This window comes from Anguilla rostrata, chromosome 8 (assembly GCF_018555375.3).
Source record: "Anguilla rostrata isolate EN2019 chromosome 8, ASM1855537v3, whole genome shotgun sequence".
NCBI lineage: Eukaryota > Metazoa > Chordata > Actinopteri > Anguilliformes > Anguillidae > Anguilla > Anguilla rostrata.
In genome coordinates, this window is record NC_057940.1 from 30,478,048 (window position 1) to 30,504,732 (window position 26,685).

The 26,685-nt window shown below is 47.4% G+C and overlaps 1 protein-coding gene across 2 annotated transcripts; it reads left to right on the forward strand.

Annotated features, from left to right (window-relative positions):
• Nucleotides 1-26,685, forward strand: ptp4a2b (protein tyrosine phosphatase 4A2b). 2 transcript variants are annotated; one of them, XM_064347651.1, is made up of 7 exons: nt 1-161; nt 15,805-16,121; nt 16,416-16,524; nt 17,140-17,232; nt 22,549-22,679; nt 25,064-25,138; nt 25,493-26,685. In XM_064347651.1, exons 2-7 carry the CDS (start codon nt 16,117-16,119, stop codon nt 25,602-25,604), a joined length of 525 nt encoding a protein of 174 aa, XP_064203721.1. In that variant the 5' UTR covers nt 1-161; nt 15,805-16,116; the 3' UTR covers nt 25,605-26,685. The 2 variants fall into 2 exon arrangements, with proteins under 2 accessions (XP_064203721.1, XP_064203722.1); XM_064347652.1 differs by lacking the exon at nt 1-161 and adding an exon at nt 2,064-2,082.

Here is a 26,685-nt window from a genome sequence, read left to right on the forward strand (position 1 = left end):
TGACGTGTTTGGCTGACGTATGACGCGTAGTCCCGGTGACTCCTCCCAATCGACTCGAGAATTTACAGTCGAGAGGAACAAAAAAGAGAGTAAACCGCGGTTATAGTACCATCCACTTTCTCCGGGATTGTCACGGGATTTCAATGTACTGCCTGCTGTTTGTAAGTAGTACAGTTTGCGAATATCGACTTTCATGTTCGTATCGAAACATTTAGGACCGTTTGTCAAAAAAATATATCGCAGCGAGCTAGTTTAAACAGTCTCTACAAAGAGAAGGTCGCTTGCTTCTGGCTTGTAATTTGGCTAATCCAGTTAGCTAACATTTGCTAGGACAGTGGCTAAGGCGAAGAGGTATAACGTTAGGAGAGGAGAGCAGTTAGCAGACGTTATCGAGCAATTCTACGGAAGGCGGCAGCCATTTGCCTCTTGCTACCGGCTAAGTTAACTGTTGGATAGTAGCTAGCTAGCCGGCCAGTCTAACCATATCCATATACTGCTAGTGTCAGAAACCTAACGTTAGCTAACGCCAGCATTCTTTTTTTAGATGTCACGTTTACAGTTGGATAGCTGACGTTACGTTAGCAGAATTATTTTTTTTTTCAAGTCGAGCATGCTGCCAAATGTGTTAGCCAGTGCTAGCAATTTAGAAAATAGGAACTCGCTATCGCTACAGCGTGGATACAGTGGGCCGGGAAACTCGGAGTTAGCTAGATAGCTACCTGTTAGCGAATCAAATTTTTATTTAGCTCTTAGATGTGATTACTGTAACGTTGTCTGGTCAGAATTTGCTAATCGGAAATTAGTTGTCAATCTTTAGCTAGCACGCTAACATTCCGTCATATTCTTATAACCATCTGCAATTCCGTGCGGACATTTAAGTAAACGTTAACTAAACTGTTTCCTGGTTAAGGATGTTAAAACCCGAACCAGTTTGGCTAAATACTAAAGCAGTTATATATTTACAAGAGTTTGGGATCCCATGGCTTTGATTTAGATAGCACTGGCTAGCACAACGTCAATACGCAATCTATCGATTCCCAAATTCACGTTCCCAATAGATTAAAACAAATTGTGCGGCCTGAGGTTGTTGGTTGCTGGCAAGGTAACGTTACGTTAATGCCAAATGTATCCATGGCACATAACTATAGCTATGGCTGCTTAGAGAATGATTTGGTTGGTGGTAGCCGCCCCGCTAATGGGAGAGCCAGAAATGTGTTAGCAAGATAACGCTGTAGCGATGTAATGCTAAATTGCTAGCTAGTTCTTATTGGGAAGCAAGCCATGTCGTTACATTCAGGGAACGGCACAATGGCTTCACCCCGTATGACTGACAACTGACGATGGCATATGTAAATTTAAGCCGTTTGTCGGAACACGGTTGTTGATTAACTATTTAATTTCGTGTAACCGGCGAATTAACGGTTAAGTGGGTGCATTAACGTTTGCTTGATCCAGCGGCTTGAGTGCGAGATCAATTGGCCGACGTTGGCTGGCTAAAGATCGGCCTAGCTCTGGGAAGGAAATTGTATCACCAGAATTTGTTCATGAAATAATTGTCAATCTGGCAATTGTATGACCAAGTATAAATGGATTTGTCAAGGGACTGTGTAACGTGTAGTTGCCATATGTGCAGTTTTCCTTTGTAAACTAACGGAAAGTGAAAATGTGTATCTAAGACGGTATACAAAAATACGGGAAGCGTGCGGGAAACGAGGAAAACTGACCTCTGCTCAAGCCCTAACCCTACCCTTTGTAATTGGTGTTTCACCAAGCCACTTATCCAGGGCAATTTGGCTATTTTCTGATCTGGGGGAGCTAGCAATACTTCGTGAAACATGGGAGAGCCACAACGTTCACCACCACATTATAACTACAGGGGATAGGAAACTCCCACCTTTTAAATTTGACTCTGATTTGAATACAGCAGCGGTGCTGGGGTGGGGAGATGACACTCCACCGGGAGCAAGTCTAGCGAGCTCGAGTGGCTTATCGATATCTAGTTAGTTACCGCAATTCTTTCGCGTGTTGCCATATCTGGAAACTGTTCCTCCTTCCTGGATAGTAAGACTTGTTTTTCAGAAGGTCAGTACATTAGATTTGATTAAAACACTGCACATCCATTAGTACCATTTTCCAACATGTCTATTCACAGTGCTTTTGTAATGCTAACTGGTTTCCAAGGCGGCCCTATGCAGTTTTTGGGTCGTCTGCTGGATGCAGTGAGTATTGAGAGGCCAATAATGCAGTGATGGAAGTTCATGTAGGCAATAGGAAAGTGGAGGAAATCTAGTTATTTACTATTTCTAAACCAGTCTAACATTTCACATTAGTTTTCTTATGCTGTGCTTAAAGCAGGCAACATAGTTGCTTTAGATGCTTTGTTTAGTGATTATAATGCAAAACCAATTGATGATATGCTGTATTGATGTCTAATATGAGGTAACTGTAAACTAGTGGTAAATGTGTACTCAAGCAGTATGCATTTTATAATCGTTCCAATTGTAGAACAAGGTTTTTGCACTTCTAATAGGCCATTTATAGCATGGATGCTAGAGTGAATGTTTAGTATAATGCTTGCTTATTGCTGTAGATGTTTCAAAGCATCAGCAGCACTAAACATTTTTAGTTGGCACAAGACAGTGTGCAAAATCTTTTCCTTACATCACTTGTCCCCTCTGCCATTGGCAGTTCAATTGTAGTTTGTCTGTGTATGATATATGTCCAACTTTTTTGGTATTGATTTATTAATTGTAGCTACTGAACAAATGTTTGAATGTGCAGCTTAATCAAGGTTTTTTTTTGTTGTTGTTCAAAATCCATTGTTCTGCCTGCAGACTTGGGGTCAGTTTGGCAGAAGTAACAGCATATATTTTGACTGTCATCTGTGACAGGGTTGCAGCTGTGTGCAGAGATCACAATTGCATACTGAAAGATGTTCAAATCATAACAATTGATATGTTCGCAATAAGTGTGCAACCTAGATTGCACATGCTTGCTTATGCAAAGGAATGCTATGCACTGGTTAACAATTTGTGGAAAATTTGGCTGGAATCTTAGTCGTGTTGTGTTCTGGTTTCTGTGAATGTTACTACTTGGCCAGCTAACTAAGCTTGCAAACTATGTGCGTGTTCTAGTAGCAGTTCAAAGTGGCCTTTTGTTTGAAGTCAGTAGCTTTAATTTCATTTGGTGTGTCAGTGTTTCGTGCAGTTAAGATGGAGATCCGAAAGACAGTGATATAGCCCCATTATGTCAAACTGCAACTAGGTAGCTCCATTTATTTTTCATAGTTTATGTTCTACTGGTTTGACACTGAGACGATGGAGCACAAAGGTCTGACAACAAAAATGGGCTATACATTTCTTTCTGGCTAAGGAAGCCCAGTATAGCCTATACTACAGTACTTTGTATGCTTAGCAAATAATGTCTTGTGCTTGTTCACAATCATTATTCACCACAAAGTCATTCGTGCTAAACCAAAATAAAGAGCAGAACTTTTAAATAAATAAGTCTTACAGCATTATGTATTTGTTTAGTTGAAGAGTTTTTAAAATGACCTTTGCATTGTAAGTATGGTGGGGGGCCTAGCATCTTGTCTGAAGCCCGTTAGTTAGCAATTTACTGTAAGCATGTTGGTATCTAGCACGTTTAGGGCTACATGCAAGAAACTACAGTTGTTTATGATTTTCTCTGAGGGCATTGGGGTAACATATTTAGTTATTTTAATAGATATTAGATTTCGGATTAGTTAAGTGTGATTTTTGTTTTAAATGCAAGGCACGTTTTATGCTTATAAAGTCTCTGAATTGGATCCAAGCATTGTTATTGGCATAACAATTCCTAAATATGCCCTTACTCTTGCTCTGGAAAGCTGTAACCAGGCGCTTGCTGCAGCTGAGCATAATAGCGTGTTGTATTTAAGTTGTTGTCTGTATATGCAAAGTAGTTCAGCAACAGCCACCTGAAAAATGACTATCGTGATTGGTTAATGCTACTTCCTGTTGATGCCCGCAGGGAACTCAAAAGTATAACCAGAATACGTCCTGTTTTTCTGTTGGTTGGTGCCAGCATACTGTGCGATTGCTGGAGCTTGTCTTAGTTTTCTAGGTATAGGTTGACATCATGACTCTCCTAACCTGTTTTTATTACGCACTCCTCCTGAAGTGGCCCTGGTGGTGTGTGAAATGCATGACTCTAAGGGCAAGGGGGGGGGGGTGACACCGGGTTTTGCACGAAGCTAATATACTTTGGTTCCATTCACAGTTCCAAATCTCATGAATGATTACAAAACTTTTAGTGCTCCAGAGAGCACAATTTATGACCGCACTCCCAGAAGAAGGGGCAGATAATGCTGCTTAGCTGGACATTTGTTAGAAGACGGCATGGGGGCAAGCTGGCCTCGCTTCTGTAATTTGTTAGCTGGGTAGGTGTTTATTTTAGGTGGATATATAGTCTGGTAATTTTCTATATACTCAATATCTGTTATAATCAACCTTCAGGTCATCTTTGTGGAGTAAATATTGTAGAAGGGAATGTGCATGCTCAGTACTTCACGTTCTGAACGCTGCATTATAATGTTATTTCGATGCTCCTTTTCATTATTCAGTCAAATTGTTGTCTGAAGTCTTTTGTTTTTTGCTGCTAAACGAGTCCTTAATCTTCTGTCACTGCGAGTATCTGACTGCTTCCCAGAAAGTTGTTTGGCCTATAATTCCTTTCATACAGGTTTCAGGAATTGGCCTATATGCTCATTTGCATAGAATGTTTTACAGTGCATGCCTGTCATGTTTTCTTTTCAAATAAGCCCTGTACGTTCCCCTAGGCTGTGACAGACCCAGCCCCTTTTTGCGGTCACCGCTGTTCTCATTGTAAATCTACCTGGAGCCGTCCTCCTGGGTAACTGTAGGTTAATGAAACGCAAGCGTACTCTAGGTAGAAAGGTCCTTGCCATGTGAGCCGTTAAAAGTTCTTTAGTTAGTGTGAAGGACATTTTATTTCTGGGGCGTGATTATACATCAACAGTTAACTTCCGTCCAACATTTTTGACAGCCTACATACCCTAGTGAATGTTATTTCATGGTAAGCTTTTAGTTTTGTATTCAAACTGGGGCAACTTGCATAGTTGCGGGGCAAGCAAATGTCACAACATGGTATAAATATTACTTTGTACTCAGTGTTCGGCTTGTGCACGCTTGTGCAATACATAATTTCCAGGTCCAATTATGGTGACACAGTAACAGACGTATACTATTATATTTGCACTTTTTCCAGCTTGGTTTCTATTTCATGTTACTGAGTGTTGTTATGCACTTTTTGCTGCTGCAGTAGTTAGTGTATCTTTTCAATCAAGGTAGTCTTCTAAAGTTGAAATAGCATCTGCTGAATAAGTGTTGAATGGATAATGACACCGAAAAGATAGGGTGCTCAGTGTGCTCATGCCTCTTCTTAATTGCCTCTGGTTGTCCGCGCAGTTTGCTTGGGCTTCTGGACTTGGCTGCCCTGCTGTCCGCGCTGAATGTGCGGAGCGCATGTAGGGCACCATTGTCAGGATATTCTCTGCCTGTGCTCAGGGCTGTGGGCCAGGGGCCCACGCCATCAAAGCCTGAAAAGGCTGGAAGCCCCCGCCCATACCACGTGCCAACCTGCCCTTCCAGAGGCTCCTCTCCCCACACAGCAGTTCAGCCTTCTCGCTTCGGTTTACCATTTACAGCAAGCCTGGCAAAACGCATTTATAACTGCCTTACGGTCCGATGCTATTTGGGATCGAACGGCATTGATGTGGCTGCTGACAGCCTTTATTCTGTTCCTCTCAGCGCCTGAGCGTAGCCCGTAGGCCATCATGGTGCCGCAGCCTGTAGGCTAGCAGGCCGTATATCTCTCTTCCCACCCTGCCATGCTGTGCAAACACCGGGCGGGAGCGGGCCCCAGGGCGGCTCCCCCTTTCCCACCGCCTGTTAAATATTTAAAGGGAAGCCGTCGTTCCCTCAGCTTGGCAAGAAAAGAGGCTCTCTAGGATTCCTGTGGCCCAGCGGCGCCGTCTCGCACGGCCTCGCGCGATCTCGCGCGGGTGCTGGGCGGAGCACACCTGCCGTGCCCGTGTTTCTTTCCTGGTATTGGAGAGCCCCCGGGAGTCTTCTCACCCGCCCGCCCCCGGGCCTGCCCGTTCATGTGGCGTAAGAGCTGCGTGTGAGCGAGTGAGTCAGTGCGTGCGTGTCCGCGGGCGAAGCCGGATCGAAGTGCACGCGTTCCAGGCTAACACGTAGGAGCGATGTTTATCAGGTGTGCCTGGGGCATTCCTGATGACTCACGAAGCAAAGTGGCTCTGTGGGACGGAACATTCCGGAACACTGTAAGAAAGGGGCGAGCCGTGCTTGGGCAGCTGACCCGGCAGGCCAATAACAGCGGAAGGTCAGCATGCCCTTGCATACAGGTTATTAGCTGGGTCGCTTCAGTGCAGTCCGTCACTGCAGTATTGACCTGATGCACTGTCACTGCCACTCGCTAAGTGCTTTACAGCAGTGCACTTCATTGTTAGAGGAAAAATTACATATTTATCACTTTTTAAAATGTATTTCAAGTTAATCTTACATATTGTTACAAAGTGGAGAATGAGTTTAGATTTCTATTTGTGATTTTTTAAATTTATTTTAAATTTTATTTATTTATTTTTAATTAAGGTGCAGGCCATATTCCTGACCATAGGAGGTACCCCATTATCTTGCTTGTCCGGTTATGGGTGTGGTGCATTTTCCTCATGTACAACACTGCTTGATAATTGGTCTGTCACCTCAGGAGCTTAGACCAGTTGGTAGAACGTGTGCATTACATGCGATGAGATGCCCCATATTGTTGAAAGAAGGTCATAGTAGCTTAGAAGGCTGGTTGCCATTGGTGACTAGTGCCTCGGCGACATGCAGCTGGTGACCGCTTGGAAATATGCTGCGTATTCCCTGTCTCTTGGCATTGGGCAAGCTGCAGTGTCCAGCACCTAGAAGAGGGCCTGACCTGCTCGATGGAGCTGATAGATTTGCAATGGGAGATTAAATGTCATTAAATGGCTTTACCACCTGGAGACATTGCCTAGTCCTATTTGTCTGTCAAAAAAGGCCCTTCTCAAATGCTCTGAGACACAACTTTATACCTCTCTCTTGTAGGTTTAAGAAGTGTCTTTTTTTGGATGTATATACAAGTATTGGAAAGAAGGATGTGGCATTTTGTTTTTCAAATGAGCTTGACCTGTAGTACACAGTTATAAGGGTGAAGTTGACACGCGGCTTAGATGCTAACAGTTACATGTCCTCTCTTTAGTACAATGCAGCAGAAAAATAAAATGGGCTAATTCAATAGTGTATGTGTACCTTAAGCAATCTTTCTCTTTCTCTGGCTATCTCGCTTTCACTCTAAACGTTTGATTTGGTGGTGAGTCACCACATTTCAGACTGAAGCTTGGCAGTGCTCTGTAGCACCTGCTCCACTCCCCTCCCGTCCTCTGCTGGGGCCTCCCCTCCCCTCCTCTGCTGGGGCCTCCCTGCTTGGAAACGAGAGACAAGCCCCCACATGTTCAGGAGTGTTTACTCGCTCCACATCCTGTCTTTACACTCATACGCTGCTCCTCTCTGCGTGTCCTCCCTGGAGTTCACTCAGTTACTCAGCGCTGCTCCTCTCTGCACCTCCTCCCTGCTGCTCCTCTCTGCCTGTCCTCCCTGGAGTTCATTCAGTTACTAAGCGCTGCTCCTCTCTGCACCTCCTCCCTGCTGCTCCTCTCTGCATGTCCTCCCTGGAGTTCACTCAGTTACTCAGCGCTGCTCCTCTCTACGCCTCCTCCCTGCTGCTCCTCTCTGCCTGTCCTCCCTGGAGTTCACTCAGTTACTCAGCGCTGCTCTTCTCTGCACCTCCTCCCTGCTGCTCCTTTCTGCATGTCCTCCCTGCTGCTCCTCTCTGCCTGTCCTCCCTGGAGTTCATTCAGTTACTCAGCGCTGCTCCTCTCTGCACCTCCTCCCTGCTGCTCCTCTCTGCATGTCCTCCCTGCTGCTCCTCTCTGCCTGTCCTCCCTGGAGTTCATTCAGTTACTCAGCGCTGCTCCTCTCTGCATGTCCTCCCTGGAGTTCACTCAGTTACTCAGCGCTGCTCCTCTCTACGCCTCCTCCCTGCTGCTCCTCTCTGCCTGTCCTCCCTGGAGTTCACTCAGTTACTCAGCGCTGCTCCTCTCTACGCCTCCTCCCTGCTGCTCCTCTCTGCACGTCCTCCCTGCTGCTCCTCTCTGCCTGTCCTCCCTGGAGTTCACTCAGTTACTCAGCGCTGCTTCTCTCTGCGCCTCCTCCCTGCTGCTTCTCTCTGTGTGTCCTCCCTGGAGTTCACAGCGCTGCTTAAAACAGAAGGTTATTTCCGGAACTAAAACGGACCTCTTTTAGTTCTGAGCGATGACTAGCTTCTAAACAACAAGCCAGCAGACACTAACGCACTGGGCTATGTGTTAAGTGTCTCTTCACTTCCTCGCACACACACACACACACACACACACCTGTTCATCACCAGCTCAGCCCGGTGATTTTATGGGTTTGACTTGTAAATGAGTGGCTTCATTGTGCTTCAAGAAGGGGAGGGAAATTGATTTCAATTGCAAACTTTGATGTTCTTAAAAACCAGTTTTTGGACCTGTGACTCTATTATTCACTGTGCAGAGCTAGATACAGGTAGGTGCACATATCTATTGAAGACATGCTGCTGTTACCTTGGTTTGAAGACCAGAAAATGGTTATGTCCTAGTTAAAAGGAACAATGTGATTTAACAGGTTTACAAGTTGAACATGGGGCGGGGGAAACAATAAAATGTCTTGGCTTAAGCAAATGGTGACTGGTTTGTACTCAGAAGCCCCTTTAAAGTCGGACAAAAAATGCTGGGAATATAACAACTTTCTAAGCGCTTTGAAGTTGAAGTGATTGCATGTGATGTCATTCCATCTGTGTCGTGCGCAATTGTTGGCGTGAGGTCACTCTGCTAAAGGGAACTGGCTCAACTGACGCTGAACTGGTGATTGATGCAGCAGTGCTAACAGAGAAGAATGTGTAACCAGCTGAGTGAATTGTGTGATTCATCCTGTTATGGTTGTCCAACTGTTGACAGCACCTGAAACATGATAAAAACAAAACAAAACCTTTTCTCTTTATCAAGGGCCTTTGATCTCCACTGCATGTTAATCTGTCACGACGCTCAGGACTGACTGTGCTCGAAGCAGATAGCTTAAAGAGGAACAAGTTAGTGAGCTGGGGGGGGGGGGGCATTGGCCAACAACACCTTTTTCACAGCTGAATGAACAGTTCTTATTGTAGTATAATATATATATATATATATATATATACTTATGTGTATGTATATGTGTATATATATATATATATTATATATATATATATATACATATGCGTATGTATATGTGTGTATATATATATATATATATATATATATATATATATATATATATATATATATATATATATATAAATACAAATAAAATTAAGCAGTGTCTAAAAGTCCTGCAAGTTACCTGGTTAAGGGGACACCATTGCAGGGGGCTTTTGGAATGCAGAGGAACTGGCCCTCAGTGCTGTAGGTGTGTTTTTAGGTGCGTTCTCTTGTAACAGGGTTTATTTTTAGCCTTCAGTGGAAAATACCTGCAATGCCTTCAGTCTCTGTTGCTCTGTTGTCTCGTGCCGGGGAGTCTTAGTGGAGGCGTGCGGGTGCGTCTCGGGTGGGCCGGTCATGGGGAAGCGCTTGGGTGCAGGTGTGAAAGGCTGTGAGACGGGGACCCCCAGGAACGCTTGCTGAATAAGAGCGTTAGTTTCCTGGCATGGGGGCAGGGTGTGGTTATCACCCTTTTCAGCACCTGTACCCACAACAGACTGGAAGGTGAAGCGGAACTCGCGCTTGAAGCCTGTTCCGAGCCGTAAGTTATTTCCCTTGCGTCGGACACGTTGTTCCTGAAACCTCCGTTGCTGTCTATTTCCTCCTGAAGGGGTGGGGGTGGGGCTCTCTCCCCTCCCCTCCCCTCCTCTCCACTGTAAACTAGCCCACACCTGACTCAGATTTAAAATAAGTTCAGTGCTGTTAGTGACTGAAATAAAAGCCGTATATTCTGAGGTGGGGGGGTTTGCGTTGGGTAATTGTGCTGTTCATGGAAAGGCCTACAGCAGCTGCTCCCTGGCTGGGAATGAAGCCCAGATCTGAGCAGTGGTGTACCGGACGGATCGCTCTTCCGATCCCCTGCACTCTGTGTCCTTCTATGAGAGATGTGAAACGGAACAGAAGCGGGCTGCATGCGCATTTCTGCCTGTTGAATTTTATGCCGTACATGTGTAGGTTAAAACGGTTTAGCAGCGTGAAGCTCACTTTAAGGGGCAGCCACCTAGGCTATGCAGTAAGGGTTCAGCTTATTTGGGGAGGGAGTGCTGGGCGTGTGTCTGCTTTGGGAGTAGGGCCTGGGAACACTCGGGGGGTCCTGTTCTTTGGTGTAACCGAGTTGTGACCATGACAGCAGCGGCTTTTGGGGTTGTCGCAGCTCGGCCCCTGTGAAGGGAGCGAATGTCGAGGCCTGAATTTCATTGGCTGTAGTTGCTTACGCACAAGCCGCAGCTGGTCTTTCATTGGCCAGGCCCTGCCTTGCTGCTGGGCGTAAGCCTACCACACAACCGGGTATGAGAGGGGTCCTTCAGAGTCTCGGAAGATCCCGAGTGGAGCGATGGCCTCTGCGAGTTGGGCTGAGCGATGTGCGGCTCTGGATGAAGCGACCGTGTGCGGGCACTGGGGCAAAGCTCTGCGTTTTCTCACACCCAAGGGCTTCCTCTTCGCTCTCCAGCGAACGCAGGACTAATCCGCTGCGATCAATTGGCGCTCATTTTCACGAAGCGCACCGAAGGGTGTCGGCGTAATTACCGCCCTGACCCGCTCGGGCGGCCTGTGACGCTTGTGACACGTATGCAAACCTGGGGGGGAAATATGGATGAGTCAAATGTGATCTCGGCTACGAAAAGAAACAGCAAAGCGTCCCCGCGGGGAGCCCGTGGGGACCCCGCGGGGACGCTTTGCTGTTTCTTTTCGTAGCCGATGGATCCTTTTGTGCGAGCGCCAGATCGGAAAGCCTGGCAGCGAGAAACGGCGAGGCGGAAGGGTTCCCGGGCCCCCCCGCGGCGCACCGCACCGCACCGCTAGCGCCTCTCAGTCTCTGCGCGGCGGATCAGCGCGCTCCACGGGGAGCCGGGGCCTGTTTGATCCAGCCTGCTCCGGTGTGGGGGAGAGAGGGAGGGAGAGGGGGGAGGCGGGCTGCAAGCTGGCAGGGCTTTTATCTCCCCCGCGCGGCGCTCGCTGTTCCGCAGGCCGAGGGCCGCTCTAATCGCTGGCAGGTCGACGCTGCCCACCCAGGGGGAGCGCGCTCAGTGGCGCTTCGACACGCTACACGCTTCCCCTCCGCTCGCGCCCAGCGGGGACACGGCAGCCTCTGGCCCCGCCCGCCAGGACCTCCTCAGCGCCTCACGGCCCCATACGCTGAGACGAGGCCTAGTTCTGTGCTATTTTTTACTCTGAATGATTATGGGAAATGTAGTGTTTACTAAGTTTTTAGTTATTTTAGAAAGTAATATTCTTTTGTAAGCTATTAGCTGTTATGAATTGGATTGTTTCCCCCCTTGTCAGAGCTCTACTTCTTTAGCATTCTGTTGCAGTAAAACGGTCTTACTGCTCTTGCGCTACATGTTATTGTGTACATAAGGTTGTAAATGGATTCATATTTGCAAGGCTATGAAATCCTGCACTGAATACCACATCGGCTCAGAAAATGGGATTGCTACCAGTAGCTCTGCCGTGAGCAGCTGATGCCATCGTTTCCGTATATTGACTCAAATTTAATTTCATCCTCTGTAAACTTTGGATTTATTGTATTGTCTTTTTTTGTGGGTCTGCTTGTATTTATTATTTTCATGAAAACAACTGTGGCATCTCAATCGGACTGAAGCTAGACTTGACTTGGCAATAAAAGTCATGTTAGGGATTTAAATGGATTGCGAGCTTGTATTGCATTTATTAGCCAATGGAAAGCCTTGCTAGTTCTGAAATGTTTAGGGTTATCCAAGGAGAGGGTCTTCCTCTATGAACGCTGTGTACATATGAATCCTCTTTTATTTACATTATCGAGTACACTTTGCTCTAATCCATCCCTCTCCCAAATCTCATTTTTGATCGATTGGAATTTCCCCTCCTTTTCCCTTTAAATAATTAAATGTGAAATTTTATATTTCCATTTCTGGTTTCTGCTGAATATTGAGATTTATTGTTTTGGTATCTTGACTGGATTTGTAAGCAGAGAGACTTCCTGTGTCTTGTGTTATTGATGGTGGGGTCTTGAGTGCAAAGCAGTTCAGAATCTCCTCTGATCTTTTGGCCAGTGTTACAGTGCTGTGCCCTGTTTTCTAACTGCTTGTGCTTCGATGATCTTCAGAAGATAAGTCTGCTGAAAACATTGAGCAGGATTTCCATTCGACAAGTAAATCTAGCCTAAATTATGCGCCGCCTACGGGCTCCCATAGGTTGCATTGAAACTGTTTGATATGCATTCCTGTTCAGGGAGGAGTCATCGCCGCCAGCAGATGTGTGACTGCCCCCCCCCCCCCCCCGTGTTCTGTACGTCCTGACCGCGCGGCTTGTTTTCACGTGAACGACGCTACCCCGCTTGTTCGCCGCGGAAACGCAGCCGTTTAATCGCCTGCTAGGGCCGGCCAATCGCAGGCGAGCCGCGAGGCCTCTTTCGACTCTTAAAGGTGGAACACGTGAGAGAGAAATGGGTCACGGAGCAGGCTGGGCGAACTTCAGCGGCGGGCCAGTAGCAACCTTTAGCCCAGTTTGTCTCGAGGCAGAGCCCGATTGATCTCCTTCCCTCCGTGTCTGCGAAAGTGGGCCAGGCTCCGTCTCAGAAGCCCCGGCGGATGCGGTCGGGTGCGCTCCGTGAGTCACCCGGAAAGCGGAGCAGAAGGTGTAAGTGTGCGGTGCGACGACAGAGCCGCCGGATTGCACAAGTCTGACTCAGCTTCCGCCAGTACAGTGCTGGCTTTGCCAGTAAGTGGAGCGCAGCTGGTGACAGGTACATGCCTGCGACAGTGTTACTGGGTCAATCCGAGCCTAGTGTGTCAATAACAGGGAGATTTTCTCCAAGACTGGGAATGACCTACATTGTTTGAAAAGAGAGAGCGAAAAACTTCCTTGAGGAAAATTACTGAGGAGAAATTAGGGATAGTGCCTTGTTTAACTTGTTTAAGCGGAGTGCTGTCCTTTTCCATACGTGTGATCTGTTCGCTTTCTTCCGTTCACATTTCACTTGGAAAAACGGCTCGCAAGGAATTTGTCAGAAGTTTCATAAGATTGAAAACTCCTGAAACATCCTGTCAGAATCATAAATTGTGCAACATTTGCAGGACACTGCCGTTGTACCCTTGAGCAAGGTACTTAAGCTGCATTGCTTCTGTATACATCCAGCTGTATAAATGGATGTGATGTAAATGCTATGTAAAGAGTTGTGCAAGTCACTCTGGATAAGAGCTTCTGCTAAATGACATAATGTAATGCAATGACTGCGCGTCTGCTTTGTTCTGAGAGACTGTTCAGTGCTGTCAGCGTCTGGCTGGGGAGCGTGCCCGCGGCTTTGCGGCTGAGCCGCGCCTCGGAGTGCAAACGCTCGCCTGGCCTTCTGGGTCCTTCCGTTGGCCCCGCTTCTCCCTTTCTCTGCAGTTTCACTTCATCACCGTTTTTGCATTAGTTCCCATCATGGGGGAAGAAACCTGCTCTTCCTTCTGCCTCCTGCTGGTTTGGGAGGGCTATCGCACAAGCGATGTGTCCTAGGCTGTGCATTTAAAATATATCCTCCGTGCTATTTTCCAGCGGTACTGCAGAAGTGCATAACAGGCACGCTGTAAAAAGGCCCCGCCTCTTCCTCTGATTTACGGGACCCAAAGATGGCTCTGCCTCTTCCTCTCTATGGGACCTCCTAAAAATACTTGGTTTACTTCCTGAAAAGTGTGCTCCTGAATACATTCGGCAAAGCCCTGGAACTAGGTATATCATTCAGGGATTTTAAGTACACTGCATTTAGAGAAAATCTCACCTACTTAACTTTCTCTTCCAGTATACTCAACTTGTATACTTAATAGTAGGCAAGTAGGTTGTTTTCCCACTCTGCAGAACAGTTCACGTTCCTTCATCCTTTCCTTTCCTTTCGGGCTGTCTCTTCCAGGTGGGCCTCTATTGATCCACACCGAGTTTCTGTCGCTGCGGGTTTGTCCCTCACAGCTGGGACTGAATAAGGGAACGGCGGGGAGTCGGAAAGGAGAAATGAGGAAAAGAGCGTTTTCAGTGGGGCCAGGTGTGAGGTCTGTTTGCAACAGCGCGGAGATTATGAGAGAGAATTCTCCAGTCCCCGCGGAGTCGGGTCAGCTTTTTATTTCCCGTGAGGAGCGGGGCAGAGTTGGGGAGGGGAGCTCTCTCCGCTGCATCGTGGCTCGCTTTTTGTACTTGGGATCAGTCCGCCAGTAATTAGGCCTGTCGTGAGATCTGGGCCTTGATGTGCATGTTTCCTCTGCCCTTGCCCTCTGAAGGAGTGCCATGTGCTTGGCGGAGGACCGGGCGGGTGCGAGGTGCGGTCTGGAGAACAGCGTGGGACTGTGAAAGAGCCGCTGACATTTGAAGCCGTGCCCTCCCCATAATTCCCCGAGACTGTACTGGACGGAAGTTGCGGCTCGGACTTCACACGCCATAACCAACCCCCCCACCCCACTGGCTCCGACTACAGACGGAGAGAACACGGTTTCAGCCGCATCCAGCACCTCTCAACCTGCTGCAAACGGACCCCCTTTGACACTTTAAACATTTCGGATTTATCCTTCTCTTTGTGGCCCCGCCTCCCCTGGCCTCGGTGGGCCTCCCAGCTCTGTTTCGGGAGGTGGCCCCGGAGCGCTGGAATCCGTATGAGAGGGGGCAGCGTGGGCGAGAGAAGTGGAGGCTCTCGGCCTTTGAGGTCACATTTCCATTCGACGCCAGCCCCCCCCTCCCCCCCTTAAAGACGGCCGGGCTCTCTTTCTGATCTCGCTCCCAAAGAAAGAGAACTCTGTGGCCTTCTCTCGGCTTCAACAGCGCGCGCTTTGTCCTGCACATTTGAGTGACATTTTAGCAAGTGATACTTTTTCATTTTCCACAAACCCCGCGCAACGGTTTTGATTTATTACTGCAACATTTATTGTTGTTGCATAAGAGGTGAATGGGAAAAAGACAAGGCTCACTTAAACTTGATACTGCGATTTGAGTCTGTGAAAAGGAATATTGCAGTTTAGATGTGTGATGGTTGAGATGTGTGAAAGCACCCTGTTGTTGTTCTCAGAACCTGTGACTTTCTGATCTGACGATTCTCAGCTCGATGTGCATCCTCACTCATGTCCTGCAGAGTGCCATTACGGTTGCTGGTGGTTAGCAGTGTGGCTTCGCAGGTACCGCCCACTGTGTCCTTTTATTTCAGTTTTCAATGTTCTCGTGCAGGGACTTGCAGCTTCGGTCCTATGTTTCACAGCTTGGACACACAGCAACTGACTCTTCAAATTTGAGAGTGAATCGGGTTAATCGACGGTGACACCTGTAGTCTTCCTGTTTAGTGTGTAGTTGAAAGCGAAGCCCCGACGCACTGTGACCAGCCTTCATTTTCTCTTCGAGGTTCAGGAAATGTTCTCTGTTTGTGTTCCTGAATTAATTTCTAACCTGTCCTCTCTCTCTGCCCTCCACAGTGTTTCGGTGTTGAATTAGGCCGCACATTTATGGCGTTTGCGAACGTCAGCGGAGACTTCTGCCAGGCACAGCACCTCGCCCCTGCAGACAAGTGAATCATCCGGGCCCCTCCAGTGGACTACGCTACCCAGAAGCCCCCCTGAAAACCAGCACACTGGGACCAAAGCTGCTCTTTCCCACTGCCTCCTGGGTTCACGTGTAGTCCTTGGCTAGAACTTTCCTGTCCCAGTGCAGGGAAATTAAAAGCAAACTCAGTCACCTGCCTTCTTCCAGTTTCCTAGCTCATCAGCCACTCGGAACACCTCTCCTGAATGGGGTAATCTGCTGCAATTACTTGGATGACTGAAGGATAGATTCCCTTGTTTTTTTCTTTTTTTAATCCCTGGAGCATTCTGGACTAGATACCCTCCCCTCCCCCAGTCTTGTATGGTTTGTTTTTTTGTTTTTTTACCCCTCCTGTAGTAAAGACGTGTTGCCTTCCCCTCTCCTTTTTTAAATATTTTTTTTTTTAAACCAAATTGTACTAGAACGTCCTTGCTGACTTCTGAGCCAAAGTCTCCTTTTTATTTTTTTAAAGAAGTAAGTTTATTTTATTATAATTGTTTTAAAGACCTCTCGCCAAAATGAACCGCCCAGCAGCCGTGGAGATCGTCTATGAGTGCATGAGGTTTCTCATCACCCACAACCCCACCAACGCGACTCTCAACAAGTTTACTGAGGTAGGCCCTCCACCTTACTTTCACTTATTTATACACACATGCTTGGACATGGCTAAACCGCTCTACATCTAGCAGGTTCTGGGAAATGTAGCATGTCAATTTTGTTCAGTTTTGCATAGTTTAGTGACTAAATGATTGTTTAATGTAATTCAAAGTTAAAAATACCGCAATCACTAGCATTGCCACTTTTAACAAGCTGTGTGAGCGTTAGCCCGTAGTTTCCACCCCCTCCAGTTTTATTGCATGTCAAGGTCTCTTGTCAGAGGTTCTCTGTAGAAATTAGCAAAAATGTGTCCTTTCGATGCAGATTTGAAAGCTGTGGGCGTTGCTTCAGCTCTTCAGTTGATGAGAATATAGGAACATTTAAGCCACTTAGTTCCATCCTGTTCTCATTTTTTTTTTCTTGGTTCCGTAATGGCTGCATTTAACTGTACTCTTTCATGTTTTTCTGTTATAATATATCAAATGAAAAGTTGCTGTCAGCGTAGCTGCCAGGCGTAATGACGGCACGATGTGTACAGACCTGTGCTGTAGTTGCGTGTGACTGTTTGAACAGTCGCGCCGCTGTGCTAGCGCTTGGATTAAGGCCCTTGCGTGTGTCTGTCTGTCTCTCAGGAGCTGAAGAAGTTTGAGGTCCACACACTGGTGCGGGTGTGCGAAGCCACCTACGACAAGGCGCCAGTGGAGAAGGAAGGGATCCAGGTCCTGGTAAGAACCCTCGTCCTCTCTCTCACCCCTCCCTCATTTCTGGGAAAAATGGCCCAGAGCATTTTGGTCGAGCCCCAGGGCCCTGCATCAGATGGGGGAAATTAACCAAGTCACTGTGTTCTGTTAGCGCCTAGTATCCAAGCCTGTTAATGAAAGGTCTGTTTTCTCAGTGTAAAGCTGCACATGATTGCTTCTGTTTAGTAGCATGTCCTTAGCGTCATGTGGAACCAGCTTGTTGTGCAGAATTACGTTTGGCATGCTTGTCCTCTTCAGTAAAATCTAAAGCTTGTCAGAATATGAGAGCTGTAGAGCTCAGCAAACGGCTCTCCACTGATAGGTCAGAGAGTGCTTTCATTTGCATAGCGCTTCAGTAACTGTGGGTTTTAGCACCGCTGGATTCGGGCGCCGCCGCTTCGCTCTCGGTGAGCCAGTGTTGACGACGGCGGCTCTCTGGTCCCGTTGTCTGTAGCGTCTGACTGGCGGTAGGTTCTCTGGCAGTCGGCTCTCTCGGCGCAAAGCCGCGCGCACTCTGACCGGAGCCGGTGGCCTGAGCCGACCCAGCCCCGCCCCCGCGCGGCGCCCGGGCGGCGTGTCCTCGGCTGGCTCCCTCCTGGCTCGCGCGCCGGCGGCCGAAGCGCGGGGAGGAGATTTGGGCCCAGATAATGTGCACAGCCCCGCGTCTGTGCAGCGCGCCAGCCTCCCGCACAGCTGGCCGGCCTCGCGGCCAGGAGAGCTTTAATCTCCCACTCCCGAGGACGATTTGGGAGTTTACCGCCCCCTTAGCCTCCTCCGCATGCACACATATACACACACACACACACACACACCCATACACGCACACGCACACACACACACACACGCACACATGTGGCTACCTCCCACACCCTAGACCCTCCTCAGGCCCTTCCTTCCCCTCTACGAGCCAGTAACATTGAGCCCTGTTATTCTCCGCCCCCCTTGGGCTGCCGGTGCCTCTGCCGGTGTTATATTTATCCTGGGGTGGGGCTCAGGACTGCACAGAAAGCGCTCTGCAGAGAACCACCTCGTGAGTGCGAGCAGCTTACCGTACACCCGCATCGACCATATACATTTACTGACTGCCCCCGGCTGATAGCCTTATCTGGTGCACACCAGTACTTTTCCTTTGAATCCTAAGGCTTTTTTTTAAAACCTCTCTCTGCTCGTACAGGAGTAAGTCAGAGGTATATCTGTGTATGGGTTTAATGTGTGAGATCAGGCACTTGCCCTTGGTCTGTTTGGTGACGGGCGTGCTGGTGTAATAATATGTCACACGGCGCTGGTTAATGAGGCGAGGCCTGGCTAAGTTATGAGCCCGGGAGATCTGGCAGCCTCTGTCTGGAGCGGCAGACCTTTGTCCCGTTTGGTCGGTCTGTCTCCGTGGCAGCAGACAGGCAGTCCGCGCAATGGGTCAGAATTAACATACCCCGCAGCGGGAGGAAGGGGGTGGGGGTGAGGGGGCGTCTGAGCCCCAGAACTGGGAGGAACTAAACCGTGGGCAGATCTGCTAGCCTTCCCCCCTCTGTGTACACACCGGCTGCGCGGTGAAGGCGCCTGCTAAACGCGTCTGTAATTACGGCAATCTCAGAAATGGCCAGAGCAGCCAGACGCACTGGGAGACGGAGCGCCGCAGAGAGCACCGCCGAACTGCGGCTCTTTGTTCACCGGGGAGCCGGTGAGGGGCGGCGGTGCGCCGACCTGCCCAGAATCGCGCGAGCGGTCTCCCGGTGACCTTTCCTCTGTCGCGTCCACGCCCTCGCCCAGGTTACCGTACAGTATGTACCCACTCAAGCTGCGAAGTAGCACTTTTTCACCAGTTTGTGCAATGTATGTTTAGTCTTGTACCATGGTACTTTCAAGATTGGATTGTGTCCCTCTGTAGGTTCAAGGAGTGGGCAGCAGGGATAAGCAAGAAAAGCTACTAATAAGGGGAATGAGCAGGAGAAGTGTTGTGTAACTAGGATAAATCTGTATACTGCTACCAGGTATATGTGTTGTGGGCCCCTTTCAGCCTGGCAGCTCTCTTTAGTGCTCTATTAGTTAGCTGTAGGAACACATTTGTGTAGGGTTGCTGAAATGCTGAGGAGACGTTAAGAAGCTTTTGTAGTCGGGCCGTCATTATTGACTGTTTTGGTAATTGAGTATTCTGTCGATTATACTGACAATTAAACGAGTTAATCGCATAAAGAAAAACCCGAGGGAATACTTTATTGTTAATGCTCACTAACTTGCAGTTTAACAGTGTCGTTTTCACACAGTGCTTTTGAACAAAGCTATTGCTCAACAGTCCTCAAGTCTTTAGCTCCCCTTGTTCTTTTTAAATTGTACCTTTTTGTACAATTTGACTTTTAGCCTCTTGTCTACTGTCTTTTACATTCTCAGCCTCATTAACAAAATATTTTTACAGAAAATGAATGGCTTTTTAGAAGAATAAAATACATTATATTATTATACAATAAATAGGCCTTCAATAAAAACATGAAGGTTCTTGAGGTAGACCTGGCTGTATTCATGTGAAGTAATCACTAATTATCGGAAGCAATAATCCCCGGTGCTGAGAGCAAGTGCTCTTGATGTGGCAGGAACACCCAGGAAGGACTTAGCTAGTTTGGGGAATGCTGGGTAGCGAGCTTCATTTTGCTTTCACCATGATAGAGGGCTCTTTCATGGGAATGGGATGTTCCCTGAAATGCATTAGCACCTCGTTCTTAACAAGTTGCTTGTGTGACTGCTCCTCATTCTCTTCTCCTTCATCACTGGTGCTGGAGGTTGAGCCGGAGGCAGTTGAAGGGATGTCTGCCTTCTGGAGGCAGTGATTTATCTTGAGGTGCGGGTCCGACAGTAGCCTGTGTGCTTCGCTCAGATTTTGTTATTCTGGCTTCAAGTACAAGTTTTTGTACTGTCATCTGGACCTTCAGTGTTTGCTCAGCGGCTAAGAGCTTGAGGTTTCTAAATCTGGGATCCGGAGCAGCAGCGATGAGGATCGTTTTTGGTGCCAGTTCACGACAGAAATCTGTCACTCCCTCCCGTATCAGTTCCATAGTATCAGCTTGGAACCCCGTGAGTGGGGTAGTTTCAACAGTTGCATTCCGCTCTGACCTCAGAAGTCCCTGTACCAGCGCAGGTACAAGCACAGATGGTTACATATTCTTCTCCACTCATGAAGACTGTAGCACATTCGCAAGTGCTTTGTTCTGTTCCTCACTGATGGCCCATTGTTCAGGCTTGAGGTCCAGATAGTGCTGGCCCCTCTGAGTCACAGTGGGATCTGACATCACAGCTGTTACTGGCCACCTCTCCTCCAGCCTTCTGCTCAGCATGTGATAAGTACTGCTTCAGCAAGTACTCACAGCCTGCACCAGCATGTGCTGAGCTATGCCCATTTGGCGCTGCTTGGCTTTGCGCTTGGTACGGGCCTGTTCGCTTTAAGATCAGTTCTCTACATGGATCCTAAAAGCCCCTATGTAGGCTACCTGCTGATGGCCTGATTCTTTAGAGAATGGTTGACTACCAGCTGCAAGGTATGGCCTACACAGTGGACTGATGCCCATACATGTTTCTCTTCCAGAATCCTAACTGCTGCAACAACGAAAGGTCATTGTAGGTATTCCTTTCACATTTCACTTGGCCTACATTGGTAGTTCGCTAATGCTAGCCGGCCATCGCAAACGGGAAACTTGCATCTCGATATCAGAGACAACTTTTGTGAATGGATGTTTTTCTTTAGATGTTGGCGCATTCGTGTTTTGCTCTTGTGGAAAGAACGCTCTGCTTACAGTGGCGGCAGACAACTATTTTGTGTCGCTTTTGGCGTGAAAGCCCAGCCTTTAGAAATTTTATGGGGGCCGACCTCAGAACTCTGCCTGCGCCGCCATGTTGAAATGAACGTCCAGCAGATTAATGAAATGGAAATGGAAGCTTTGATGCAAAAAAAATTCTAGGATTCTTGTTGTTATTGATTAATTTGAGTTAATCAATGAATCATGACAGCCCTACTTTGTAGACATCAGCTGTTTGGGCAGATGTAAGAGATACATTCTGCTGGAGAGATTTGGCTCTGTGTTCCCACCTCTTCCCTCTCTCTCTCCGTCTCACTTGCTCTGTTGCTCTCTATCTTGCTTTCTGTCTCTCTCTCTCGCTGTCTCTTGCTCTCTTTCGTTTCTCTCTCTCTCTCTCTCTCTATCTCTCTATCTCTTATCTAGGTCTCTTGCGCATATTTCCTTTGTTGTCTGAAGTGTGTGCAGCCACGCGTATGTGCCTGCTGCTTGCTATCTGTCCACTGCTAGCAGAAGGGGGTATTTGGGCAGCTGTTAAAGTGGTAAAGGCTTTAATCTCCCTGCATTAGACCAGTGCTATGGATGGTCTGGGCTGGGATTTAAAGACGGCAAGCAACTTTTGAAGATATAGATTTAAAAAGATGAGGTCATTTGTATTATCCTGGAAGCATTGGTGACCGCCCAGCAGGGATTGATTCTAAATTGATATAGGGGAGCTAATGGGCTTCACTGGCCTGGAGGAGAATTTGGAGTAACCCCTAGTGTTGAAATGTAGATCTTACATCAAATGCATTTTCATACTGTAGCTGTTAAGCCTATACCCTCTCAGATTTCACCATTCAGGTTTCTGCTTAGAGTCATATACGGGAGTAAAGACGAGTACAACCAAAATTCAGTTTCCTTTCAGGCAGCGGTACATAGAGACTGCAAGTAGATATAGCCAGTATTGTTAGCCATTGTCCTCCTGTGCAGAAAGCTTATTGCGCAGTATTTTGTCAGCAATAGTACCACCCTACTATACACAGACAGCATGCTTATAGCAGATGGGAGCGATCATTTTTCTCTCCTGTCTAGGAGGTGGTCTCAAGCTGGTTAGCTGTCTTGCATACTGATGCGATCTCAGATTTTTTTTCCCCTGCAGCCAAATATGCAAGACGCATGGGTAAGATGCCCATGTAGCATAATGAGCATCTAGCTTTCCCAAACCTCAGGTCGCGGTATGGAGTAGCGGTTGGCGCTCAGAACTGCGAACATGGGATCTGGGGGGCTCTATTTAAAATGGCAGTGAGATATGAGGCTTTAGGGGGTGCCATTTTCCCCAGCCTGCGTCCTCAGTCGCACTGTGTTGGGTGTACCACCCTGTAACCCTTCTGCAGCCTGGACTTACCATCCTGCTTTTAAAATAAGCAGGACGACTTGGGTGTGATAAAATCAGCACGTATAATGCAGATGACATAGCATTGCCTTTCCTGGCTAGAGTACCTGTTAACGGCCTCCTTTTTTCCCTTCTCTCTCTCCGTAGGACTGGCCCTTCGATGACGGCGCCCCTCCTCCCACGCAGATTGTCGACGATTGGCTGAACTTGCTCAAGACCAAGTTCCGAGAGGAGCCGGGCTGCTGCATCGCGGTGCACTGCGTCGCAGGATTGGGCCGGTGAGCGCGCCCGCCGAGGAGCCCCGCCCGCACCTGCGGCCCTCTCGCGGGTCCCACCATGAGCCAGGGCCCGTTTAGGTTCAGATTCTCAGCCCCGCCCAGAGCGCCACGCGTGAGCTTTAACAACCGAGCTGCTCCTGCACGCACCACACTAAGGACGCTTCGCTTCCGTAGAGCCATTTCTGCCGATTTCTCTTGACATATGCGGGAGTTCTCCTGGTAGCTGCGCCTTACTCTCCTTAAAGTGCGTCTGTGCTGTGTTTCATGTGGAAGGTCATTGCTGTAGCCAGTGTAAACGGCCTTTCCAGCATCTTTTTCAGTTTGTTGTAAAACCAGACTTTCGCCTGCATCCGTCTGTTATTGTGTGTTCCATTTAACCTGTGTATGCATTCTGCACTAGAAGGCAAGTCAGGTAGGCTCGGTGTTTGCATCTGTTTAGCAACAGCGTCCTGCACACAAATACACGCACACGTACGTATATGTACCTGTATAGCCAATTTCAGACTACACTTAAATATACAACAAAGGGGCCCCAATGTTGTAATGTCAGAGTATGTCTTAGACTCATGAAGTGCTTGGTGTCACTGTTCATATAACACCTTTCGCACAGATTGTAAAATGTATTTGTCAGTCTGTTTACGCTAGAATCTCTAAACGGTTATCCAGGGATACAAAATAAGAGCCTTTCTCCAGATTGATAGACCGTCTGTAATGGCTGAAACAGAGCGCTTCCTCGGTATCTGGGCCCAGACGCATTATTGTATATCCCAGAGCAATTTCACGCCGCGGCTGCGGCTGAGACCACGGGGAGGTGTTGGGAAAGCGCGACGCCGCCCGCGCTCTGTACCGCGCTCGGCTGCCTGAGCCGCCTAATCACCGGTGTCCTCCGGGCAGACTAAACGACGGCGCTGCTTGTCCCCCTCCGGGACGCGCGCCATGGCAACCCAGACCGAACAAATGCTGCTCTTTCTGTCTGCCGACAAACAAAGCCTGCACTTTTAAGAGTCCTGTGTTCTCTGAGGGATTCCTTGAATTCACGTTCGGGGGAAGAATATTGTTAAGAAAACGAACAGTACGGCCGTGAAGTGTTCACTTTCTCTTGAACATTAAGACAAAGCGTTTTATTGTTCTGTCTTACCCGTGTAGATTAGAGTCAGGGTAAGAACTGAGCACTGTGAACACGCAGGGGTGGAACTGGGCGGGAGCCAGCCGGGGCTCAGCGCGGGCTTCTACGAAAGGCCGATATCACAGTGCACCACTCTCGCGGATCAGAGCACTCCTCTGTCCTCACACGTCCCCAAATCCTAGCAAGCCCCTGGCTTTCATGTGACGTAACTGGCTCTGATCCTACTGATTCTGTATTGTGATTTCATTGTGAGAAAGACTGCCACACAACACAACAGAAGATATTAATCAAGGGGTTGTGAATAACTAATTATTGTAGGTCAGAATGGAAACTGAGACTTACACGATGTGATTCTAAACTTCAGATGCACCCCCCTTCCATGGGTTATACACCCAGGGATTCTGAATGAAATTAACAGTCCATTCTGCTTGTGTAATGAAGCTGTAATCAACTTCACCAGGAAGGAAATGGTATGCTAACATACAACTGTAGTGGACTTTCACTCGACAGTTAACATTTCATGGGGTAACAATTACATGTATGCTAATGGTCCATGGAGGAGGGATGGGGTAACATTTGCTTTAGAGGCAGAGACAGTTTTCCAAAAACTTCAAAGGCAGTTTTGTCTTTTCATTGTTTTCTAGTCTTTCTTGCTGGCCCTTTCTCAGTCTCTCAGTGTTTATTGGTTAGTGAATGTTTTATTACCCCACCTCTACTACTTCCTTCTCCTGGTTATTGCCACTCTATTTTTGCCACAAACACCAAACTACTCCATTGAGGAAAGAATTACTGGCAATGCACAGCACAATGTTGAAATGGAGTGCAAAGCACTTGTCGCCAGAAACTATTTACTCCCCGTTCAGTTGCAGTTGAGCCTCTAGCTTAATCCACCATGTCGGAAAAGGCTCAGTATGTTTGCTGTTTCACATTTATTTTCTCCCTGCTCTCTCCATTAGTGTGGCCATTTTTTTATGTATGGCCAGTGCACTTTGAGAAAGGTATTTGTGGGAAAGTGACATAGATTTCACCTTCTCCGGGCAGTTGTGAAATTCAGGAAATCGGTGCTGCAGGGGAGTACTTGACTGTTGTTTATTTTTCCCCACCGTGTCTAATAATTACCATCACAAACACCTCGCCTGGTTGACTTCAGTTTACCTTCGCCCTTCTCATTTGCACTCACACGTGGGCACAGTGCTTATCTCTCTCCATCTCTCTCTCTCTTTCTTTTTCTCTCTCTCTCTCTCTCTCTCTCTCTCAGAGCACCTGTTCTGGTGGCATTAGCCTTAATTGAAAGCGGGATGAAGTATGAGGATGCCGTGCAGTTTATACGACAGTAAGTACCAGCATGTTCCTTGTCCTTTTGAAGTCCAGAGCATTTCACACATTGTACAAATTGCATAGGCATACGATTTCCCCCTTCTAAATGAGTCATCATTTTGCTGTGTAATTTCAGCACGTTCCTTTTAACGCTACTTGAAGTAAAGCACATGGCCCATGTGCAGGCGTTGGCATGTGTTTGTGCACTGCCTCACCCAGGTCACAGAGAATCTGTAATGTCACACTGTCGTTGACCATCTGGGTCAAACTCACATCGGTGCCTGTTGGAACATAAGGCTGTTTTCCACAGCTTATTTTTGCTGATGCGGTCTCCAGTATTTATTTACTCATTGATGTATCTGTTTTTCAGGAAGAGACGTGGAGCCTTCAACTCCAAACAGCTACTTTACCTCGAAAAATACCGACCCAAGATGCGTCTCAGATTCAAAGACACCAACGGTCACAACTGCTGCATTCAGTAGGGTGTGTTACTCAGCAACTTGGGGAGGGAAAGAAAATGCAATGAATTATGATTATAATTATGATAATGAGCCACGATTATGGGGTGTGAGGGGGGAGGTCTTTGTGGATTCACCAGCTGAAATGTGGTCAAAGCACACAGCAGGCCCACCTCCAGGTTACCAGTGTCCAACCATGAGTGAACGTTTTAACACAAGTCCCGCTTTGTTACCAGTGTCCAATCATGGGATAGATTTTTTTAAATGCATAAACAAGTTGAACAATGATAAAAAAACATCTAGAAATGTGTAATATCCTCATTGTTTGTAGTGAACTTTTTTTTTCCCTTTCTTTTTGTATTATTACTGGTTCAGTGTCTCCTAGGCGATGAATTGTATACCCTTGTATGAACCCTGAGGCACACAGAATATGCATGCCTGCATATTTGATGGGAGCTGGGAAACTGGGTTTGGGAACATTGTGTGTCTGAGTGGGCGTGGCGTTCAGTGTTCGGGGGGGCTGGGATATACTCGCACAAAACAAAATCTCTCAAAGGTTCTACTTAAATGCAGTAATATCATTTTTTCCACCTTTTTTGGAGTCACTTTTAAGGCTGGGTAAGGGTGGGTGTTTGACAGATATGTACAGCACACAGTATCTGCAGGGATTTGGGGTTCATCTGTTTTGGCCCTTTTCGTTTGTCTTTGGTGTTCTGGTTCTCTTGGGAGTGCAATATAAAGTCCACATTCAAAAGCCCCTCCTTTGTGACCGTCCTACACACTTCCTGTTTCCCACAGGAAGTCACTTGACATTTGTTTTAGGTACTCACTACTCACAGCCACCCCTCACTTCCTGGGTTTACGATAGGACTTTTTTTTTTTTGTCGCCATGCTATTTTATTTTATTTTTGATGAATTGCCCTGTAACTGAACTGTCAATCCTGTAGTCCTACTGGGTGGGATGGAGAGGGGTGGTAACAGAAACAAACAAAAAAAATAAATAAATAAATTGTGGTTGGATCTATTTTTTATTTTTGCCCTTTGGACATCTCTCCTTTTTGCTTTAAAAATAAATAAATAAACTATTTCTGCTTTTAAAAATTTC